The sequence below is a fragment of the Amblyraja radiata genome, chromosome 6, assembly GCF_010909765.2.
Source record: "Amblyraja radiata isolate CabotCenter1 chromosome 6, sAmbRad1.1.pri, whole genome shotgun sequence".
Lineage (NCBI taxonomy): Eukaryota > Metazoa > Chordata > Chondrichthyes > Rajiformes > Rajidae > Amblyraja > Amblyraja radiata.
This window is the reverse complement of record NC_045961.1, coordinates 15,836,274-15,854,156: the sequence shown is the minus strand read 5'-3', so window position 1 is coordinate 15,854,156 and position 17,883 is coordinate 15,836,274. Positions and strand designations below refer to the sequence as shown.

Sequence of the window (17,883 nt, the reverse complement as noted above, 5' to 3'; positions counted from 1 at the left end):
AGACGCTACGATGGCCCTATAGAATTGGACCATCATTCCCTGTGGCAGATTGTGTTTCCTCAGCTGCTGCAGGAAGTACATCCTCTATTGGGCCTTTTTGACTGTGGAGTCAATGGTGGCCACCCATTTAAGGTACTTGGAGATGATGGGTCCAAGGAACTTAAAGGACTCCACAGTTGTAACTGTGGTGTTGTTGATGGTGAATGGGGGGAGGGGAGGGGGAGCTCTTCTAAAGTCTACTATCAATTCCACTGTCTTAAGAGCATTGAGCGCAAGGTGGTTACGAAGGCACCAGGATGCCAGCTGTGTTACTTCCTTTCTGTAGGCAAATTCCTCCCCATCCTGGATCAGTCCAATCAGGGTTGTGTCATCTGCAAACCTGAGAAGCTTGACAGAGGAGTCAGTGGATGTGCAGTCATTGGTGTAGATATAGAAGAGGAGAGGGGAGAGTACGCAGCCTTGCGGTGTTCCTATGCTGAGTGTCTGCGGGTCCGAGATGTGCTTTCCCAGCCTCACATGCTGTTTCCTGCCTGTCAGGAAGCTGGTGATCCACTGACAGAGGGGTTCAGGCACAGTCAACTGGGTGAGTTTGGAGTGTAGTAGCTCTGGCACAGTGGTGGTGAATGCAGAGCTAAAATCCACAAACAAAATCCTTGCATTGGTTCCCTCGCGGTCTAGGTGCTGGAAGATGAAGTGCAGGCCGAGGTTGACTGCGTCATCCACTGATCTTTTGGCCCGGTATGCAAACTGCAGAGGGTCCAGCAGGGTTTTTTTTCAGCTTGGCCAGCACGTCTTTCTTTAGGTTCTTCCTTACTACAGAGGTCCGTGCGACAGGCCTGTTGACATTAAAACCAGTAATCCATGAGTTTTTGGGTGCAGGGACAAGGGTGGAGACTTTAAAGATGGCCGGGACAGTACAGATTTGCAGAGACTGGATGAAAATGTCTGTGGAAATTGGTGCCAGCTGTTGCACAGAGCTCGAGAGTTGACTTGACTTGACTTGAGTTGCGATGAAAATGTTAAATACAAGTCGGCACAGGTTTAAGATGAGAAAGGGATGATTTAACGAAGATTTTCGAAGTGAGTTTTTACAACTTAAATTGAATTTTAACCTAATTTCCCCTCTGTTGCAGGTCCGGTGCCCGTCCGTCTGGTGAATGGGAACAACATGTGCTCCGGGAGAGTGGAGGTCTATCATAACTCCACCTGGGGCACCGTCTGTGGCAGGAGCTGGGATATCAATGCGGGGAACGTGGTCTGCAGGGTTTTGAACTGTGGGACTGCCCGGTCAGTAACAATAGCTGTCTCCTACGGAGAGGCTACTGGGAACATCTGGCTGGATAGGGTGACGTGTAACGGGACAGAGCCTGCCCTCGACCAGTGTCCTGCCAGCCCATGGGGGGTGAATAACTGCACACACGGAGAATACGCTGGAGTCTCCTGCTCAGGTGAGTGTGGGTGGGGATGGTCCCTCCTTGAGGAGTGGGTTTCCATGCTAGGGTCAGGAATTTTACATTGAAACCGAAAGTGATGTAATCCATAAATAAAGACAACATGAAAATAAGATGAAGTTGTGGGCAGTGACGGAGGTTGTGAATGGATGCTGCGGGATATAGATTAGTTGGGTATTAGAGCAGAGGAATGGCAGATGGAGCTTAAATGTACAAGAATGAAGTGAGATTTAATCTCACCCCCCCCCCCCCCCCCTCTGTTGCAGGTCCGGTGCCCGTCCGTCTGGTGGATGGGAACAACATGTGCTCCGGGAGAGTGGAGGTCTATCATAACTCCACCTGGGGCACCGTCTGCGGCACAAGCTGGGATATCAATGCGGGGAACGTGGTCTGCAGGGTGTTGAACTGTGGGACGGCCCAGTTAGTAACAACAGGTGCATTCTATGGAGAGGCCACTGGCAACATCTGGCTGGATGGGGTGAAGTGTAACGGGACAGAGCCTGCCCTCGATCAGTGTCCTGCCGGACCATGGAGGGTGAATAACTGCAAACACGGAAAGTACGCTGAAGTCTCCTGCTCAGGTGAGTGTGGGTGGGGATGGTCCCCCCCTTTAGTTGTGGGTTTCCATGCTAGGGTCAGGAATTTTAACTTGAAACCGAAAGTGATGTTATAGATTCATAGATTCATAGAAAATAGGTGCAGGTGTAGGCGATTCGGCCCTTCGAGCCTGCACCGCCATTCAATATGATCATGGCTGATCATCCAACTCAGTATCCTGTATCTGCCTTCTCTCCATACCCCCTGATTCCTTTAGCCACAAGGGCCACATCTAACTCCCTCTTAAATATAGCCAATGAACTGGCCTCAACTATCTTCTGTGGCAGAGAGTTCCAGAGATTCACCACTCTCTGTGTGAAAAATGCTTTTCTCATCTCGGACCCAAAGGATTACCCCTTCATCCTTAAACTGTGACCCCTCGTCCTGGACTTCCCCAACATCGGGAACAATATTCCTGCATCTAGCCTGTCTAACCCCTTAAGAATATTGTTAGTTTCTATAAGATCCCCCCTCAAGCTCCTAAATTCTAGCGAGTACAAGCAGAGTCTATCCAGTCTTTCTTCATATGAAAGTCCTGCCATCCCAGGAATCAGTTTGGTGAACCTTCTCTGTACTCCCTCTATGGCCAGAATGTTTTTCCTCAGATTTGGAGACCAAAACTGTGCGCAATACTCCAGGTGTGGTCTCACCAAGACCCTGTACAACAGCAGTAGAACCACCCTGCTCCTTTACTCAAATCCTTTTGCTATGAATCCATAAATAAAGACAACATGAAAATGAGATGAAGTTGTGGGCAGTGAGGGAGGTTGTGAATGGATGCTGCGGGACATAGATTAGTTAGGTATTAGAGTAGAGAAATGGCAGATGGAGCTTAAATGTACAAGAACGAAGTGATGCATTGCAAGAGACCAAATGCACTCGGGTAGTACACAGTAAATGGCAGGACCTTCAGGGGCAGTAATGTACAGGGATAGCGTAGGTTAACAAGAGCTTGGTGGGGATGTTGCCTCCAATTAAGAGTATTTGTTACATGTAGATTGTGGATGAATGTGGAGTGTTTTCTTCGAAGCGCAGATGCTGATGAGTGACTAGGTGGAACAATATGAAATTTCCTCAACTATTAATATCCCACCCTGTCTAATCTACTCCCCTCTCACTACTGGCACCACGTCAGAATACACAGTCACACCCTCCCCTTTCACCAGTCTCAGAAGCTTTCGTTGACTTGATTCTGAATCTAACCTCATTCCATATCTGGCCCAGGTAAGACAGGGAAGTTTTGAAGGAGATTTACGAGGTAGTCAGATCTTTATTCCTGGGTTGGATTTGTCAAATTCCAGAGGGCGCATGTTTAAGGTGAGAAGGAGAAGGTTTAAAGGAGAGTTATGATGTGAGTTTTGGGAACTTGACTAATTTCAACCTCATTCTCCCTCTGTTGCAGGTCCGGTGCCCATCCGTCTTGTGAATGGGAACAACATTTGCTCCGGGAGAGTGGAGGTCTATCATAACTCCACCTGGGGCACCGTCTGCGGCAGGAGCTGGGATATCAATGCGGGGAACGTAGTCTGCAGTGTGTTGAACTGTGGGACGGCCCGGTCAGTAACAACTGGTGCATTCTACGGAGAGGCCACTGGGAACATCTGGCTGGATGAGGTGAAATGTAATGGGACAGAGCCTGCCCTCGACCAGTGTTATGCCAGCCCATGGGGGGTGAATAACTGCAACCACAGTGAGGATGCTGGAGTCTCCTGCTCAGGTGAGTGAGGGTGGTGAGGCAAGGTTGAAAACCTTCTACTGAACTTTGGTTGTATATTTGTGCTCTCATCCTTCCAGTCTTATCATCTTGGTTTACAGTTGTTTCACTGTCTTGCTGTGACTATAGAATTCCAGAATGCAGGGGATTTCATTTGTCTATTTCATGTGCGCCTTTAAGGAAATGTTGGCATGTTTAAGGATTCGGATCAGTGAATGAAGAAGAACACTTCAGATTACAAACAGCTATGTTAATTAAAGTAAATCAGAAAAAAAGTTTAAAAGCAACGGTTCTTCTATCTATCTATATACTTTTAAAACTGTGTGTGTGTGTGTGTGTGTTTATTTGTGGATGTATATCAGATTCGATTTTCAGATATTTTCAGATTAGATTTTTGGCCTTGGTCCGCCAAAACCACACGCAAAAACGCCGAGATTTTTTCCATTTCGCTAGCGATTTCACTTTTACATTCGCAAATCCACTCCTCATTTCATTTAGACAATTTTATGTACATTTTTTAATAAAATCCTTTCCCCCCCCCCTCCCACTCACTCAATCTTTAAGATCTAAACGGCTCTTACCAGCTGCGATATCAAAATGCACACATGCCGACCAATCCAGGCCCATCTGCCTCCAGTATGCCTCCAAGTACGCTCGCGCCATGGCTCCCGCTGCTGGACACCAGCCCGCCCGCCTGCCCGCACACTCCAACCCCCCCCACCACCTCTCTCCCCCATCCTTTCTCTCCCTTCCCCCTCATCTCCCCCCCCTTCACCCCCACTCCCCCTCCTCTTCCCCCTTCACCCCCACTCGCCCTCTCCCCCCAGACAGAGCAGAACGCCGGCTGTTGCCTGAACTGCTACAATAGGCGCTGCTGGACTCCAACCCATCCGCCAGCCCGTACACTCTAAACCCCCCCCCCCCCCCCACTTCACCTCTCTCCCCCATCCTCTCCTTCCTCTCACCCCCTTCACCCCCATTGCTCTCATCTGTTTGTGAGGGCGGGTGCTTAGTGTGTGTGACTGTTTGTGGGAGCGGCCACGCGCTCTCCATTCAAGTAGACGCTCTCATCTGTTTATGGGGGCGGGCGCTTAGTGTGTGTGACGACACACGCTGCTCCCCCCGAACTCCAGAGTCTTCACTAACATGTTACAAAGGACCCGCTGTTTGTGTGGGCGGGTGCTTAGTGTGTGTGACGACGCACGCTCCTCCCCCCCAACAGCTTTGGTGCATGAGACGCTCGCAGCATCTGAACGCTCAGTGGTTATTCAAATTCTTTACCAACCGTCATTCTGACTTTGCTTGCTCATTATAAATCTTAAAGAGTGTATTTCATTTAAAATCTTAATTTTTTTACATTAACATTTGATTGAATTTCATTGTTAATTTCTTTATTTTTATTGCATTGAATTTCATTGTTTCTCATTTAACTGCTCATTATCTATCTATCTTTATATATTAAAACTGTGTGTGTGTGTGTGTGTGTTTCTGGCTGTGTGTGTTTATGGGTGCCAGATTCGGCCTTTGATTCACTGCTACGCCAGCACTCCGTCATTAAACTCCGTCATTTATTCCATGTCGCTACCTCATTCACTTTTACATCCGATTTTGCACTCCTCAAAACGTTTTTTCTTTTTTATGTACCCATTTAAAAATAAAATCCCCCCCCCCCCCCCCCGACTCATTTTGTCGCCTCCTGCTGGCCAGCGACCATAACGGCTGCTGACGCCTGCCTCTCCTCCAAAGACCCCACCATTTTTGCCTGCCATGCTGGCTCAAGCCAAACATCGCATCTTCAACCGCTGCTTTTCCAGCAGCGGGGGAACAGCCAGCGGGACAGAGCCAACGTCTCAGAAGTGCCGAGGATGCCATGCCTCACACTCTCTAACCGCAGCTTTCACTCGCTTCATTCCCCAGTGAGTTCAGTTCGGTAACAACACCCCCCTCCCCCCTCCAAGATTTTCCCCCCCACTTCACCTCTCTCCCCATCCTCTCCTTCCTCTCCCCCTCCTCTCCCCCCCTTCACCCGCACTTCACCCCACTTCGCCCCCACTCCGCCCTCTCCCCCTCCTCCCCATACTAAGGGTCTGAAGCGCCGAGTATGGGAGCCCATGGAGCTCAGAAATATTGAGAAAGTTCTGCAGAACCTCGCCCGCCGCGGGCTTGCTCGGGGTCCACACCCGTCCACATCCTCGCTTGGCCGACGATGCGAGGCCTCACACTCTCTAACCAGCTGGAGTGGTGTCCAAACCCAGGGTTTGGGATGGGGCCGTGACCGGGGCCAAAAAGAAGCCGCCCCACGCACGCCAGCTGTCTCTCTGTCTCACCCCTCTCTCTGTCTCTGCCCTCTCTGTCTCTCCCCCCTCTCTCTCTCTCTCTCTCTGCCCCTCTCTCTGCCCTCGCACTCCCCCCCAGAAAACAGACCTTCATGGTCAGGTCAACACCTCTGCAACTGGGAATCGGAAATGGTGCCAAACCGGTGACTGTATACCAGGGCTCTCCAAACGATGCCTCTGTCCTCTCTCTGTCTCTCCCCTCTCTCACTGCCCTTTCTCTCCATCGGCCGCTCCAACCCTCCCCGCTGTTCAAATTGCGCAGAAATAACCAAACATCCCATAGCGGCTAAGCGACTATAGGATCTTTGGAGAGAACGAGCGTTCACAGCCTGCGGCTCGATTCTTGCAGGCCCTCTCCAACCCCCCCCCCCCACCTCTCTCCCCCATCCTCTCCTTCCTCACCCCCTCATCTCCCCCACTTCGCCCCCACTCCGCCCCCTCTCCACCCCGCTCCAACCCTCCCCGTACTCGGCGTCTGAAGCGCACAGTTCTCCTCCCTCCCTTCTCCCCCCCCCTTCTCTCCATCGACCGGCCCTGTTCTCGCTCTCCTTTTCTCTCTCTCTCCCCGGCACAGTGGGCAGATTATGACGACGCGCACCCTCCTCAAATTCTCCCCACTCCCTCTCCCCATCCGCTCCCTCTCCGCCCCTCACGCTCCCTCTTCCCCTTCCTCTCCCCCCTTCCTCTCCTCCCTTCCTCTCCCCCTCCTCCCACCCTTCCTCTCCCGCTCACCCCGTCGTCTCCCATCCCATCCCCCCCTCTCTCTCCACTCACTCCCCCTCTGCACCTCTCTCCCCCCTACCCCTCTCCCCCTCCCTCCCCATTCTTCCCCCCTTTCTCCCCTCTCTCTCCCCCCTTCCCCCCTCCATACACCCTCTCTCCCCCCTCTCCCTACCCCCTCTCACCCCCCTTTTCTCCGATCACTCCCCTCCCCCTCTCTCTCCTCCCCTCTCCCCCTTCCTCACCCCCCTTCCTCTCCACCCTTCTCCCACCCTCCTCCCCCTCACCCCCTCCTCTCCCATCCCTTCCCCCTCTCTCTCTCCACCCACACCCCCTCTGCACCTCTCCCCCTCCCTCCCCACTTTCCCCCTCCCCACTCTCCCCCGCCCTCACACAACTCTTCCCCTCTCGTCCCTTCCCCCTCTCCCTCCTCCTTCCTCCTCCCCCCTCCTCCCTCTCACCCCCTCCCCCACCTCCCTCTCCTCCTCCCCTTCCCCCCTCTCTCCCTCATCTGCACCTCCCTCTCTCCTCACCCCTCTCCCTCCTCCTCCCCACCTCCTCTCTTCCCCCTCTCTGCCCACCCCTCTTCACCCCCCATCTCTCCCCCCACACCCTTCCACTCTCTCTTTGCACGCACTCCCCGCTCCCCCCCTCTCCCCTCACTCCCCACTCTTCCCCTCTCCCTCCCCCACCTCTCTCCCGCCCCCCTCCCTCTCTCTCCCCCTCTCTTCCCTTCCCCTCTCTCCCCTTCCCCTCACCTCCTCTCTCCACCTCTAACATCCCGTCCCGACCTCTTCCCACCCCCCTACCCCTCTCCCCCCCTTCCTGCCCTCCCCGCTCTCTCACTCCCACTCCCTACTCTCCTCCCCCTCCCTCTCCCCCAGCCTGCTCTCCTCTCCTCCCAATCTCTCCCCTTTCCTCCTCCCCCTCTCCCCTCCCTCCCTCTCGCTCTCTTCCCCGCATCCCGTCTCCCCCCCCCCGCCCACAGCGCGGTTGGGAAACAGACCCAATTTGGTCTGCACTTGGTCGAGTTTACTTTTAAACTCTGTGTGTGTGTGTGTGTGTGTGTGGATTTTGGACCCCTGCGCGATGTCGGGGTCAACCCCACACAACTCCATACGTTTCCTTGCCGATCGAAGTGGGTCCGTCCCCGCAAGGCGGTTTCCCCCCCCCCCCTGGCCCCCCCCCTCCCTGTCTCCCCTGCTTCGCTCCCCCCTCCCTCCCTCTCCCCCCCCCCTCCTTCTCCCCTCCCTCTCCCTCACTCTCCCCCTGAACCCGCCCGCTACGCTCCCCTCCCTCTCCCCTCCTCCCTCCCTCTCCGCCTTCCTCTCCCCTCCCCTCCCTCTCCCTAACCCCTCTCCTTCCCCACCCCCCACCCTCTCTCTCCCCCTCTCTCTCCCCCTCCCTCTCCCCCCCCTTCTCTCTCTGCCCTCACTCCCCCCCCCCCCCTCTCTAGGCGTACCGATGAGTGGCCATTACCGTAAATCTTCGAGTTCGAATCAGGGCAAAATGCGGGAGAACTCTTTGAATGAACTCGGTACAGTGGTACAGGGCTTTTAGATGGCCAATTATCATTGCAATATATGGCAGCGTTTTTTCTAAAATCAATACACCAGCTCAGACAGGGTCAAGATGAGACTTTTAATTATATAATATCATACTTATTAAAAGTCTGATCTTGTTAGTGTATATATGTGTGTGTATGTGTGTGTGTATATGTGCGTGTATATGTGGTTATCTTTACATCTTCGCAAAACACTGCGCAGCAACGATATATTTCCTGTCATGGTTTGGAAACACCTTAGCTGAACATTTTAAGCTTTATTTCTCAACTTATTCTCGAATCACTACTGATTAAATGTCTAGCAAAGTCAAAAGACTTTGAATTTCAAACCGACCAGCTTCAACTGATGACGTCACAATGGCAGCTTCAACTGATGATGTCACATGGATAGACTAGCAGGGGAAGGCGAATTGCTATTGCAACATGCAGCCAAATGCAATGGAATTTATTTTCAAGAGCACTGCTGAGGGAGGCAAGGATAGTGCTGGAATATTTATTCAGGAACAGTTTGAATTGTAGGACCACGCCTCCGGTGAGGGCTACGGGTAGGGAACGGGTGCGTTGGTGGAGCAGACACAATGGGTCTGCACTTGGTCTAGTATATTGTAAATAGTTGCGGCCGTAGCCCCGTGCCTTGCGGCACTTCACACGCCACTGCCTGCCATTCTAACAGGGACCTGTTTATTCCTACTCTTTGTTTCATGTCTGCCATCCAATTCTCTATCCATGTCAATACCCTACCCCAATACCATGTGCAATAATTTTGCCCACTAATCTCCTGTGTGGGATCTTATCAAAAGCTTTCTGAAAGTCCAGATATCCGACGTCCATTGGCTCTCCTTCATCCACAAAAAATCCCAGAAGATTAGTCAATTAGGATTTCCCCTTCATAAGCCAATGCTGACTTGGATCAATCCTTTTACTGCTCTCCAAATGCGCCATTATTACTTCTTTAATAATTGACTCCAGCTTCTTCACCACCACCAAAGTCAGGATAACAAGTCTATAATTCCCCGTTTTCTCTTTCGCTCCTTTCTTGAAAAGTGGGATAACATTAGCTACCCTGCAATCCACAGGAACTGATCCTGAATCAAAAGAACATTGGAAAATGATCACCAATGCGTCCACGATTTCGAGAGCCACCTCCTTGAGTATCCTGGGATGCAGACCATCAGGCCCTGGGGATTTATCAGCCTTTTGTGCCATCAGTCTACCCAATACTATTTCTCGCCTAATGCAAATTTCTTTCAGTTCCTCTGTGTCCCGAGACGCTCTGTCCTCTAGTACATCTGGAAGATTGCTTGTGTCTTCCACAGAGATAACTGAACCAAAGCACCTTTTCAACTCCTCTTCCATTTCCTTATTCCCCATAATAATTTCACCTGTTTCTGCCTTCAAGGGACTCACATTTGTCTTTACTAATCTTTTTCTCTTAACATGGTGAATCTCTGGAACTCTCTGCCACAGAAGGTAGTTGAGGCCAGTTCATTGGCTACATTTAAGAGGGAGTTAGATGTGGCCCTTGTGGCTAAAGGGATCAGGGGGTATGGAGAGAAGGCAGGTACGGGATACTGAGTTGGATGATCAGCCATGATCATATTGAATGGCGGTGCAGGCTCGTAGGGCCGAATGGCCTACTCCTGCACCTATTTTCTATGTTTCTATGTTTCTATGTAACATATCTAAAGAAGCTTTTACTATCTTTCTTGATATTCTTGGCCAGCTTACCTTCGTACTTCATCTTTTACCCCGTAGTGCCCTTTTTGTTACCCTCTGTTGTCCTTTGAGAGTTTCCCAATCCTCTGGCTTCCCGCTACTCTTTGCAATGTTTTCACCTTTTTAGTTTTATTCAATCCCTAACTTCCATTGTCAGCCACGGTTGCCTCTTACTCCCTTTAGAATCTTTCTTCCTCTTTGGAATGAAATGATCCTGTATCTTCTGGATTATGCCTAGAAATTCCTGCCATTTCTGTTCCAACGTCATTCCTGCTGGGATCCTTTTCCAGTCGACCGTCGTGCCTTCATAGCCCCTTTGTTCAGCTGCAATACTGACACTTCTGATTCAATCTTCTCCCTCTCAAATTGCAGATTAAAATTTATCATATTATAGTCACTACCTCCTAGCGGTTACTTTATCTTGAGTTCCCTTATTAAATCCGGCTCATTAGACAACACTAAATCCAGAATTGCCTTCTCTCTGGTAGGCTCCAGTATAAGCTGCTCTAAGTAAGAATCCATCTCGGAGGCACTCTACAGACTCCCTTTCTTGGGGTCCAGAACCAACCAGATTTACCCTGTCAACCTGCAACTTGAAATCTTCCATAACCACAGTGGCATTACCTTTGTTGCATGCCAATTTTATCTCCTGCTGCAACTTGCACCCCATATCCAGGCTACTGTTTGGGGGCCTGTAGATAACTCCCATTAGTCTCTTCTTACCTTTACAATTCCTCAAGTCTATCCACAGTGACTCTACCTCATCAATCCCTATGTCACCACTCGCAAGGGACTGAATTTCATCGTTCACCAACAGAACGACCCCAACTCTGCCCACCTGCCAGTCCTTTCTATAGGACATACAACCCTGGATATTCAGTTCCTAGGCCCGATCCTCCTACAGCCATGTTTCTGTAATCCACACAATATCATATCTACCAATCTCTAACTGAGCCACAAGCTCACCCTCTTTACTTCTTATATGTTGTGCATTCATATATAATACTTTTAATCCATTACACACCTTGCCTTTCACATCGATTCCTATTTCTCTTGGCCATACTCTCCTATCCCTTTGTGAGCTTCCTGTCCATTTAATTCTGGTGTCTTTCTCAACTTTTCCTCTACTCTTTATTCCGTTAACTCCAGCCTTATTTTTCCAATTTGTCTCCTACGGAGAGGTCACTGGGAATCTTTCCCTTTCATAATTCATGGCGGAAAGTCCATACTTCATTGAAAGTGACACAGAAGTAGATAGGATGTCATTGTAAGCATACGGTGTGATTGCCTACATGGGTCAGGGTAATGAATATGAATGATGGGACATCATTGGCAGTTGTATAAAACTTTGGTGAGATGACATTTGGAGAATTGTCTGCAGTTTGTCCCATTACAGGATAGATAGGGAGTTGTATGTTAAGTTAACAAAAGTTTCAAGATGTTGCCTTGAATAGAGAATATTAGCTATTAGGATATTGTGGGGAAATTCAGAGTCTTTTCTCCAGATCACTGGAGGCTGAGGGGTTACCAGATAGAAGTTTATGAAGTTTCCTCGACCATTATCTGTCCCACTCACCTCACTGCCAGCATCGTCATATTACACAGTCGAAACTGTCACTTTGTTAATTCTCAGCACCATTTGAGAAGTTATGTCTAATTTTAACCCCATCCCCCCTCTGTTGCAGGTCCGGTGCCCGTCCGTCTGGTGAATGGGAACAACATGTGCTCCGGGAGAGTGGAGGTCTATCATAACTCCACCTGGAGCACCATCTGCAGCAGTTGCTGGGATATCAATGCAGGGAATGTGGTCTGCAGGGTGTTGAACTGTGGGCCGGCCCGGTCAGTAACAACAGCTGTGTCCTATGGAGAGACCACTAGGAACATCTGGTTGTATGGGGTGAAGTGTAGCGGGACAGAGCCTGCCCTCGACCAGTGTCCTACCAGCCCATGGGGGGTGAATAACTGCACACACGGAGAGTACGCTGTAGTCTCCTGCTCAGGTGAGTGTGGGTGGGGCTGGTACTCTCTGAGCAGAGTGGGCTTCAGGCGGGGATTGGTGGGAGGTAGCAGCCTGCAGCAGCGGAAGGGGAGGGCTTCAGGTGGGGGACAGTGCGGTGTCTTTCTGGAGGGCTAATGTGGGTGTTGTGGCCTCTGGAGGGCTAGTATGAACACTGTGGGCAGAATGGACTGTTCTTGGGCTAGTCCTGCAGCTGGGGACGGGGTGGCTTCAGGTGGGGGCTGGAGAGAACATTCTGTAGCTGAAGGATGGTCTGCTTCAGGCAGGTGCTGGGGGGGGGGGGGAGTGCTGCCATGGCCTACTGCTGCCTTGGCCTGCAACTGGTGAGGGGAGGGTGTGTGAGGGGGGGGGGGGGGTTGGGGCTGTGTGGGCAGGGGTGGTGTGCCCCGCTAGCACCCGGCCCTGCCAGTGCCCGACCCCACCAGAGCCAGGCCCCACCAAAGCCCTGCTCCTTCAATCGCCCTGCTCTCACTCCTCACTTATGGACTCAGTCACTCACTCCCTGCTTCTGGACTCACTCACTCACTCACCCGGCTTCTGGACTCTCTCACTCCCGCGTTCTGGACTCACTCATTCCCGGCTACTGGATTCACTCACTCACGGCTTCTGGACTCACTCACGGACTCAGCCAGGCCTCCTGGGCTTTATTCTCTTCGCCCCAGTGATTGACAGCAGGTGCCGGAAGGGGCGTTGCCGTCCTGGCGACTGACAGGAGAGAGGACCAATCTGCTGATCTTATGATTTTTAAACCTTCATAACTTTTGTAATATTGCACTGATCGGAACAAAATTTGATGTGCTTGGGAGCACAGGAAAACGGTGAGTAAGATGCCGAAAAATCATAGCGATATCGGGTGCCGTTTTAGGGCAAATTAAAAAAAAAACATAAAAAAACAGAAGAGGACAGATGAGAGTTTTAGTTAAGTACAGATAGATCGAAGATCATGCATCTGCCCACTCACTAAACCTGTCCAAGTCTCCCGGCAACCTCCTAGCATCCTCTTCCCAGTTCACACTGCCACCCAGCTTTGTGTCATCTGCAAATTTGCTCATGTTACTTTTAATCCCTTCATCTAAAGGTATGATAATAATATTAACTCGACTAAGTGGGACCCGTTGGGTCCCATGTTCAGACGGGAGGGCTCGTCCCCCAACGCAATATTCCACCTCTCCACCAACTCCAATATTGCTGGCCAGTGGGGGGAGGGGGGACTTTTGGAGAAAAATGAAATTTCCCCAACTATTAATATCCCAACCTGTCTAAACGCTAGAGTCTCCTGTTCAGGTGAGTGAGGGTGGTGAGGCAAGGTTGCAAACCTTCTACTGAACTTTGGTTGTATATTTGTGCTCTCATCCCTCCAGTCTTATCATCTTGGTTTGCAGCTTGTTTCACTGTCTTGCTGCGACTATAGAACTCCAGAATGCAGGGGATTACATTTGTCTATTTCTTGTGCGCTTCTAATGAAATATAGACATGTTTAAGGATTCAGATCAGTGAATGAAGAAGAACACCAGATTACAAACAGCTATCTTTATTAAAGTAAATCAGAAAAAAAGTTTAAAAGCAACGGTTTATAAGTCTTTTAAATGTCACTTTAGCATCTGCCTTCACCACCACATCTGGCATTGCGTGTGTGAAAAAGAACAAGCCCAGTACATTGTTGTTTTCAGTGATATGACTACAAGTGCTGTCCGTACGGAGTTTGCACGTTCTCCATGTGACCACGTTGGTTTTTTCCGGGTGCTCCGGTTTCCTCACACACTCCAAAGACTGCAGGTTTGTAGGTTAATTGGCTTTTAGTGTGTAGAACAGGACTATTGTATAGGCGACCACTGGTTGGCGTGGACGGTGGGCTGAAGGGCCTTTTTCCTCGCTGTATCTCTAAAACTAAAAACTAAAAACTAAAACTACATTGGGAAAGTGGGCCAAGGATCGGCAGACGGAGTTTAATTGTGACAAGTGCAAACTGATGTATTATGGGAAGTTAAAGCAGAGAACAATTTACAGAGTAAATTGCAGGGCCCTGGGAAAGTTTGTAGACAGTGAGACCTAGGGCTACAAGTACTCGATTCCTTGAAAGTAGCAACACAGACAGACAGGGTGGCGAAGAAAGCATTTGGCACAATTGCCTTCATCAGTCAGGGCTTTGACTAGAGAAGGTGGGAGGTCTGAATGCAGCTCTATAAGGCTTTAGTTTGACCACTTTTGTAGTATTTTGTTATATTCTGGTTTGCTCCATTACAGGAAGGATGTGGAAGCTTTGGAGAGGGAGCAGAAGTTCACCAAGATAGGCAGATGGCTATGGAGGGAATAAGAATATGGACCATGTGCAGGCAGCGGAGAATAGCTTATCTTGACATCACATTTGGGCACAGGCATTGTGGGCCGAGGGACCTGTTCTAATGTACGTGATGTATTGTGTGTAGTCTGGTAGTTCAAAGTGTGCAGAAAAGATTCAGGAGGAATTTACCAGGAGTTAAGAGTTTGAGTTATGGGGAGACAATGGATAGAATAGGAGAAGTTAATAGATGGCAAACAGGAGGATAGAGCAGGGAAACTGGCCCTTCAGCCCACAGACTCCGCACCGATCATCACCCATTCACTCATACTAATCTCAGATCACTCTCCACACATTCCCGTCAACTCCTCAGACTGACACAATCGGGAAATGAACGGCAGAAGCTTAACTCAATTAGCTGAGATATGAGAGAGAATTGGAGCATCCGGGGGGGAAATTCATGCAGATCAGAGGGAGTGGAAAGACCGGATAAGCTGGAGCGAAGGGACCAGGGTCTGAAAGAGGTTCATAAAATCACAAGGGGCACAGGAAATGTAGACATCACAACCTATGTGTGGGAAGGAACTGCAGATGTTGATTTAAACTGAAGATGGACACAAAAAGCTTGTGTAACTCAGCGGATCAGACAGTCTGTCTACAGAGAACAGGAATAGGCTTCGGTTCGTGACCCGTCTTCTGACTGAAAAAGGGTCTTGACCTTAAAAATCACCTGTTCCTTCTCACCAGAGATGCTGTCTGCCCGCTGAGTTACTCTGGCTTTTTGTGTCGATCACAATATATGTCCCAGGTCATGAGAGTGGGACGACATAGAGGGCACAGGTTGAAGGTGAAAGGGAAAAGATTTAATAGGAACCTGAGACGCAACACACAGAGGGTAGTGGGTGTATGGACAGAGCTGCCATAGGAAGTGGTTGAGGCAGGTGCAACAAAAGCAACAGTTAAAAGACATCTGGACAGATAAATGAATAGGAAAGGTTTGCAGGGATACGGACAGAATGCAGGAAAAGGAACTGGCGTAGAGGGAGCATCTTGGTCGGCTTGGGTGACTTGAGCTGTGTTGTGTCCTAGAGTCACCACTAGAGGGGTCTGCCTCGAGGTGAATGTTTCCTAAGGGGGGTCCCTGGGAGATGTGCAGGGGTTTTGCAGCAGCCATGTTAGGCTTGTAATAAACACACTTCGGGTTCTGTACACCAAGTGTAGATTGTGAATTATTTAGCCCTCGAACACAACATCTGGCGACGAGGATGGCTGGTTTAACCCTCGCTGCCCCATCTCCATTCTTGGAAACTCCAGGAGAGCCTCCGGTACCATGGATATGCTGGTATGAAAGTTTCAAGACTTACCTGATCGCAAGTGGCCTGGACGGGATGGCAATTTCGGACATCAGCTGCTGAGCGATTCTGCTGCATTGCCTCGGAACGGAGGGACGGAGAATCTTCGCGCAGCTCGACAGTGCTGCAATGAATGAGTACAGTACTGCTGTTAATGCACTGGGCAAATATTTCATCCCAAAGACCAATGTGCTAAATTTGGAGCACTGACGGATGAGCTGGTGGGCGACCAGCTGATCGAAAAGACTTTGGTCCTTAGGATTAGAGAGCGCCTTCTCATGGGGGATGATGATCTCACACTCGAAAAGGCACAAGCGTTATCAGTGCAAATTGAAAGTGCCATGCATAACGCCGAGGTGCTCAAACAACAGCAGATGGCATGCTCAGAGGGATCATTTAGTCCTGCATCCCATCAGATGAACACAGCACCAGTGCAGGGCATTCAGAGGCAATCAAGACATGGTCGCTCAAACAAGCAGTGTCCGAATTGTGGCCGGACACACGCTCCCGGGGAATGTCCAGCATACGGTAAACGATGCAACACGTGCTCAAAGCTAAATCATTTTGAGAAAGTATGCCGGTCATCAAAGGAGAAGGCGTCATCGGTCTGCCAAGTAGACGATGCATCTCCGGGTGGACACGATGTATACTCCATAAAGGACAAGGCTGACCAGGATGTTCGGTCAACAGGGACTTTCAAAGACTGCAAGGTCGAGATCACTGAGACCTCGGTATGGCTCCTCATAGATGTGGGGGCGAAGGTTTCAATTTTGAGCCTCGACCTCTACGAAAGGTACTTTTCGGATTACCCACTTCCCCGAGGGACACTCTTCACGCTTATGATGGTTCAACCATACCCACGAGAGGGCTAGTGACAGTTCCTGTCTGCTACAAAGGAGTTAAGCTCGATAGCTTCACATTCTACGTCGCAGAAGGAAAGAGTCTGATGGGAGTCAATTTGTTTGATCAACTAGTGTTCAAGCTTCAGGATTCAACCAGCATGAACATCAATGTGATCAGCGACGCGGACTAAGGACATGAGTAGCCCTCTCTTTTCTCGGGTTTTGGGATAGTTAAACGGTACTGCGACGCACGTCGTGTAAACACATCAGTCCGGCCGGTTTCACAACGCCTATGGCGTCTACCAATTTCCGTTCGCGCGGAAGTCTCAACAGAACTGAAACGACTCGAAAAGGATGGTATCATTGAGCGCATCGATTCATCCCCTTGGATATCGAATCTGGTCATCGTGCGACGCCAGAACGGTGAACTCAGGCTGTGCATCGATCTCAAAGCCATCATTCCGGACAAATACCCTCTGCCAACAATACAAGAGCTAGCTGCGTCGTTCCACGGTTCAACGGTGTTCACAAAACTGGACATGCACCAAAGCTACCTTCAGGTACCACTAGCAGAACGCAGTCGGCATTTGTCAGCATTCATTACACATGAATGAGTATTTCAGTACCGTAGGATGCCGTATGGACTGTGCTCAGCGCCCAGCGCATTTCAAAAAATCGTGTCGTCAGTTCTGACAGGCATTGACAGAGCACTCAATCTCCTCGATGATGTCGTGGTCCATGGAAGGGACAAGGAGGAACACAATCGACGACTGCATGCAGTGTTAGCTCGTCTTGCGCAACACAACTTGACGCTCAACGCAGCAAAATGCACATTTACAGCATCCAAGATTTACTTTCTCGGGTACAGAGTGACAGCATCTGGAGTTGAGCCTACTCAGGACAATGTCCAAGCCATCAGCACGATCCCCGCTCAAACTAACGTGAAAAAGCTAGCTTCATTTCTGCACACCACCAACTTCTACCGTAAGTTTGTGCTGCAGTACGCGCAGATTGCAGAACCGCTACAGAAGCTGCTACCGAAGGACACACAGTGGGAATGGACGGATGAGCTGGACTTCGCGTTCAACACGCTGAAAGAAAAAATAGCATCTCGCACAATTCGACCCAAGTGCGGAAACGTACGTCACAACAGATGCTTCCGGTATAGCGATCGGAGCAGTGTTCTTGTAGAGTATCGATGGAAGCGAACGAACGATCGCATTCGCGTCCCGTCCCTTGACTGCCACAGAGCGCAAGTACTCCACCGGGGAACGCGAAGCATTAGAGTGCATCTAC

The 17,883-nt window shown here is 50.1% G+C and overlaps 1 protein-coding gene across 1 annotated transcript in view; it reads left to right on the top strand.

Moving 5' to 3' along the window:
* The window catches only part of LOC116974691 (deleted in malignant brain tumors 1 protein-like), a 63,001-nt gene that overhangs the window by 28,182 nt on the left and 16,936 nt on the right, over positions 1 to 17,883 (top strand). Inside the window, exons 9-12 of the mRNA XM_033023411.1 lie at positions 1,134 to 1,448; positions 1,718 to 2,032; positions 3,451 to 3,765; positions 11,784 to 12,098. Coding sequence (XP_032879302.1) covers positions 1,134 to 1,448; positions 1,718 to 2,032; positions 3,451 to 3,765; positions 11,784 to 12,098 — 1,260 coding nt within the window. The remainder of the gene's footprint in view (positions 1 to 1,133; positions 1,449 to 1,717; positions 2,033 to 3,450; positions 3,766 to 11,783; positions 12,099 to 17,883) is intronic.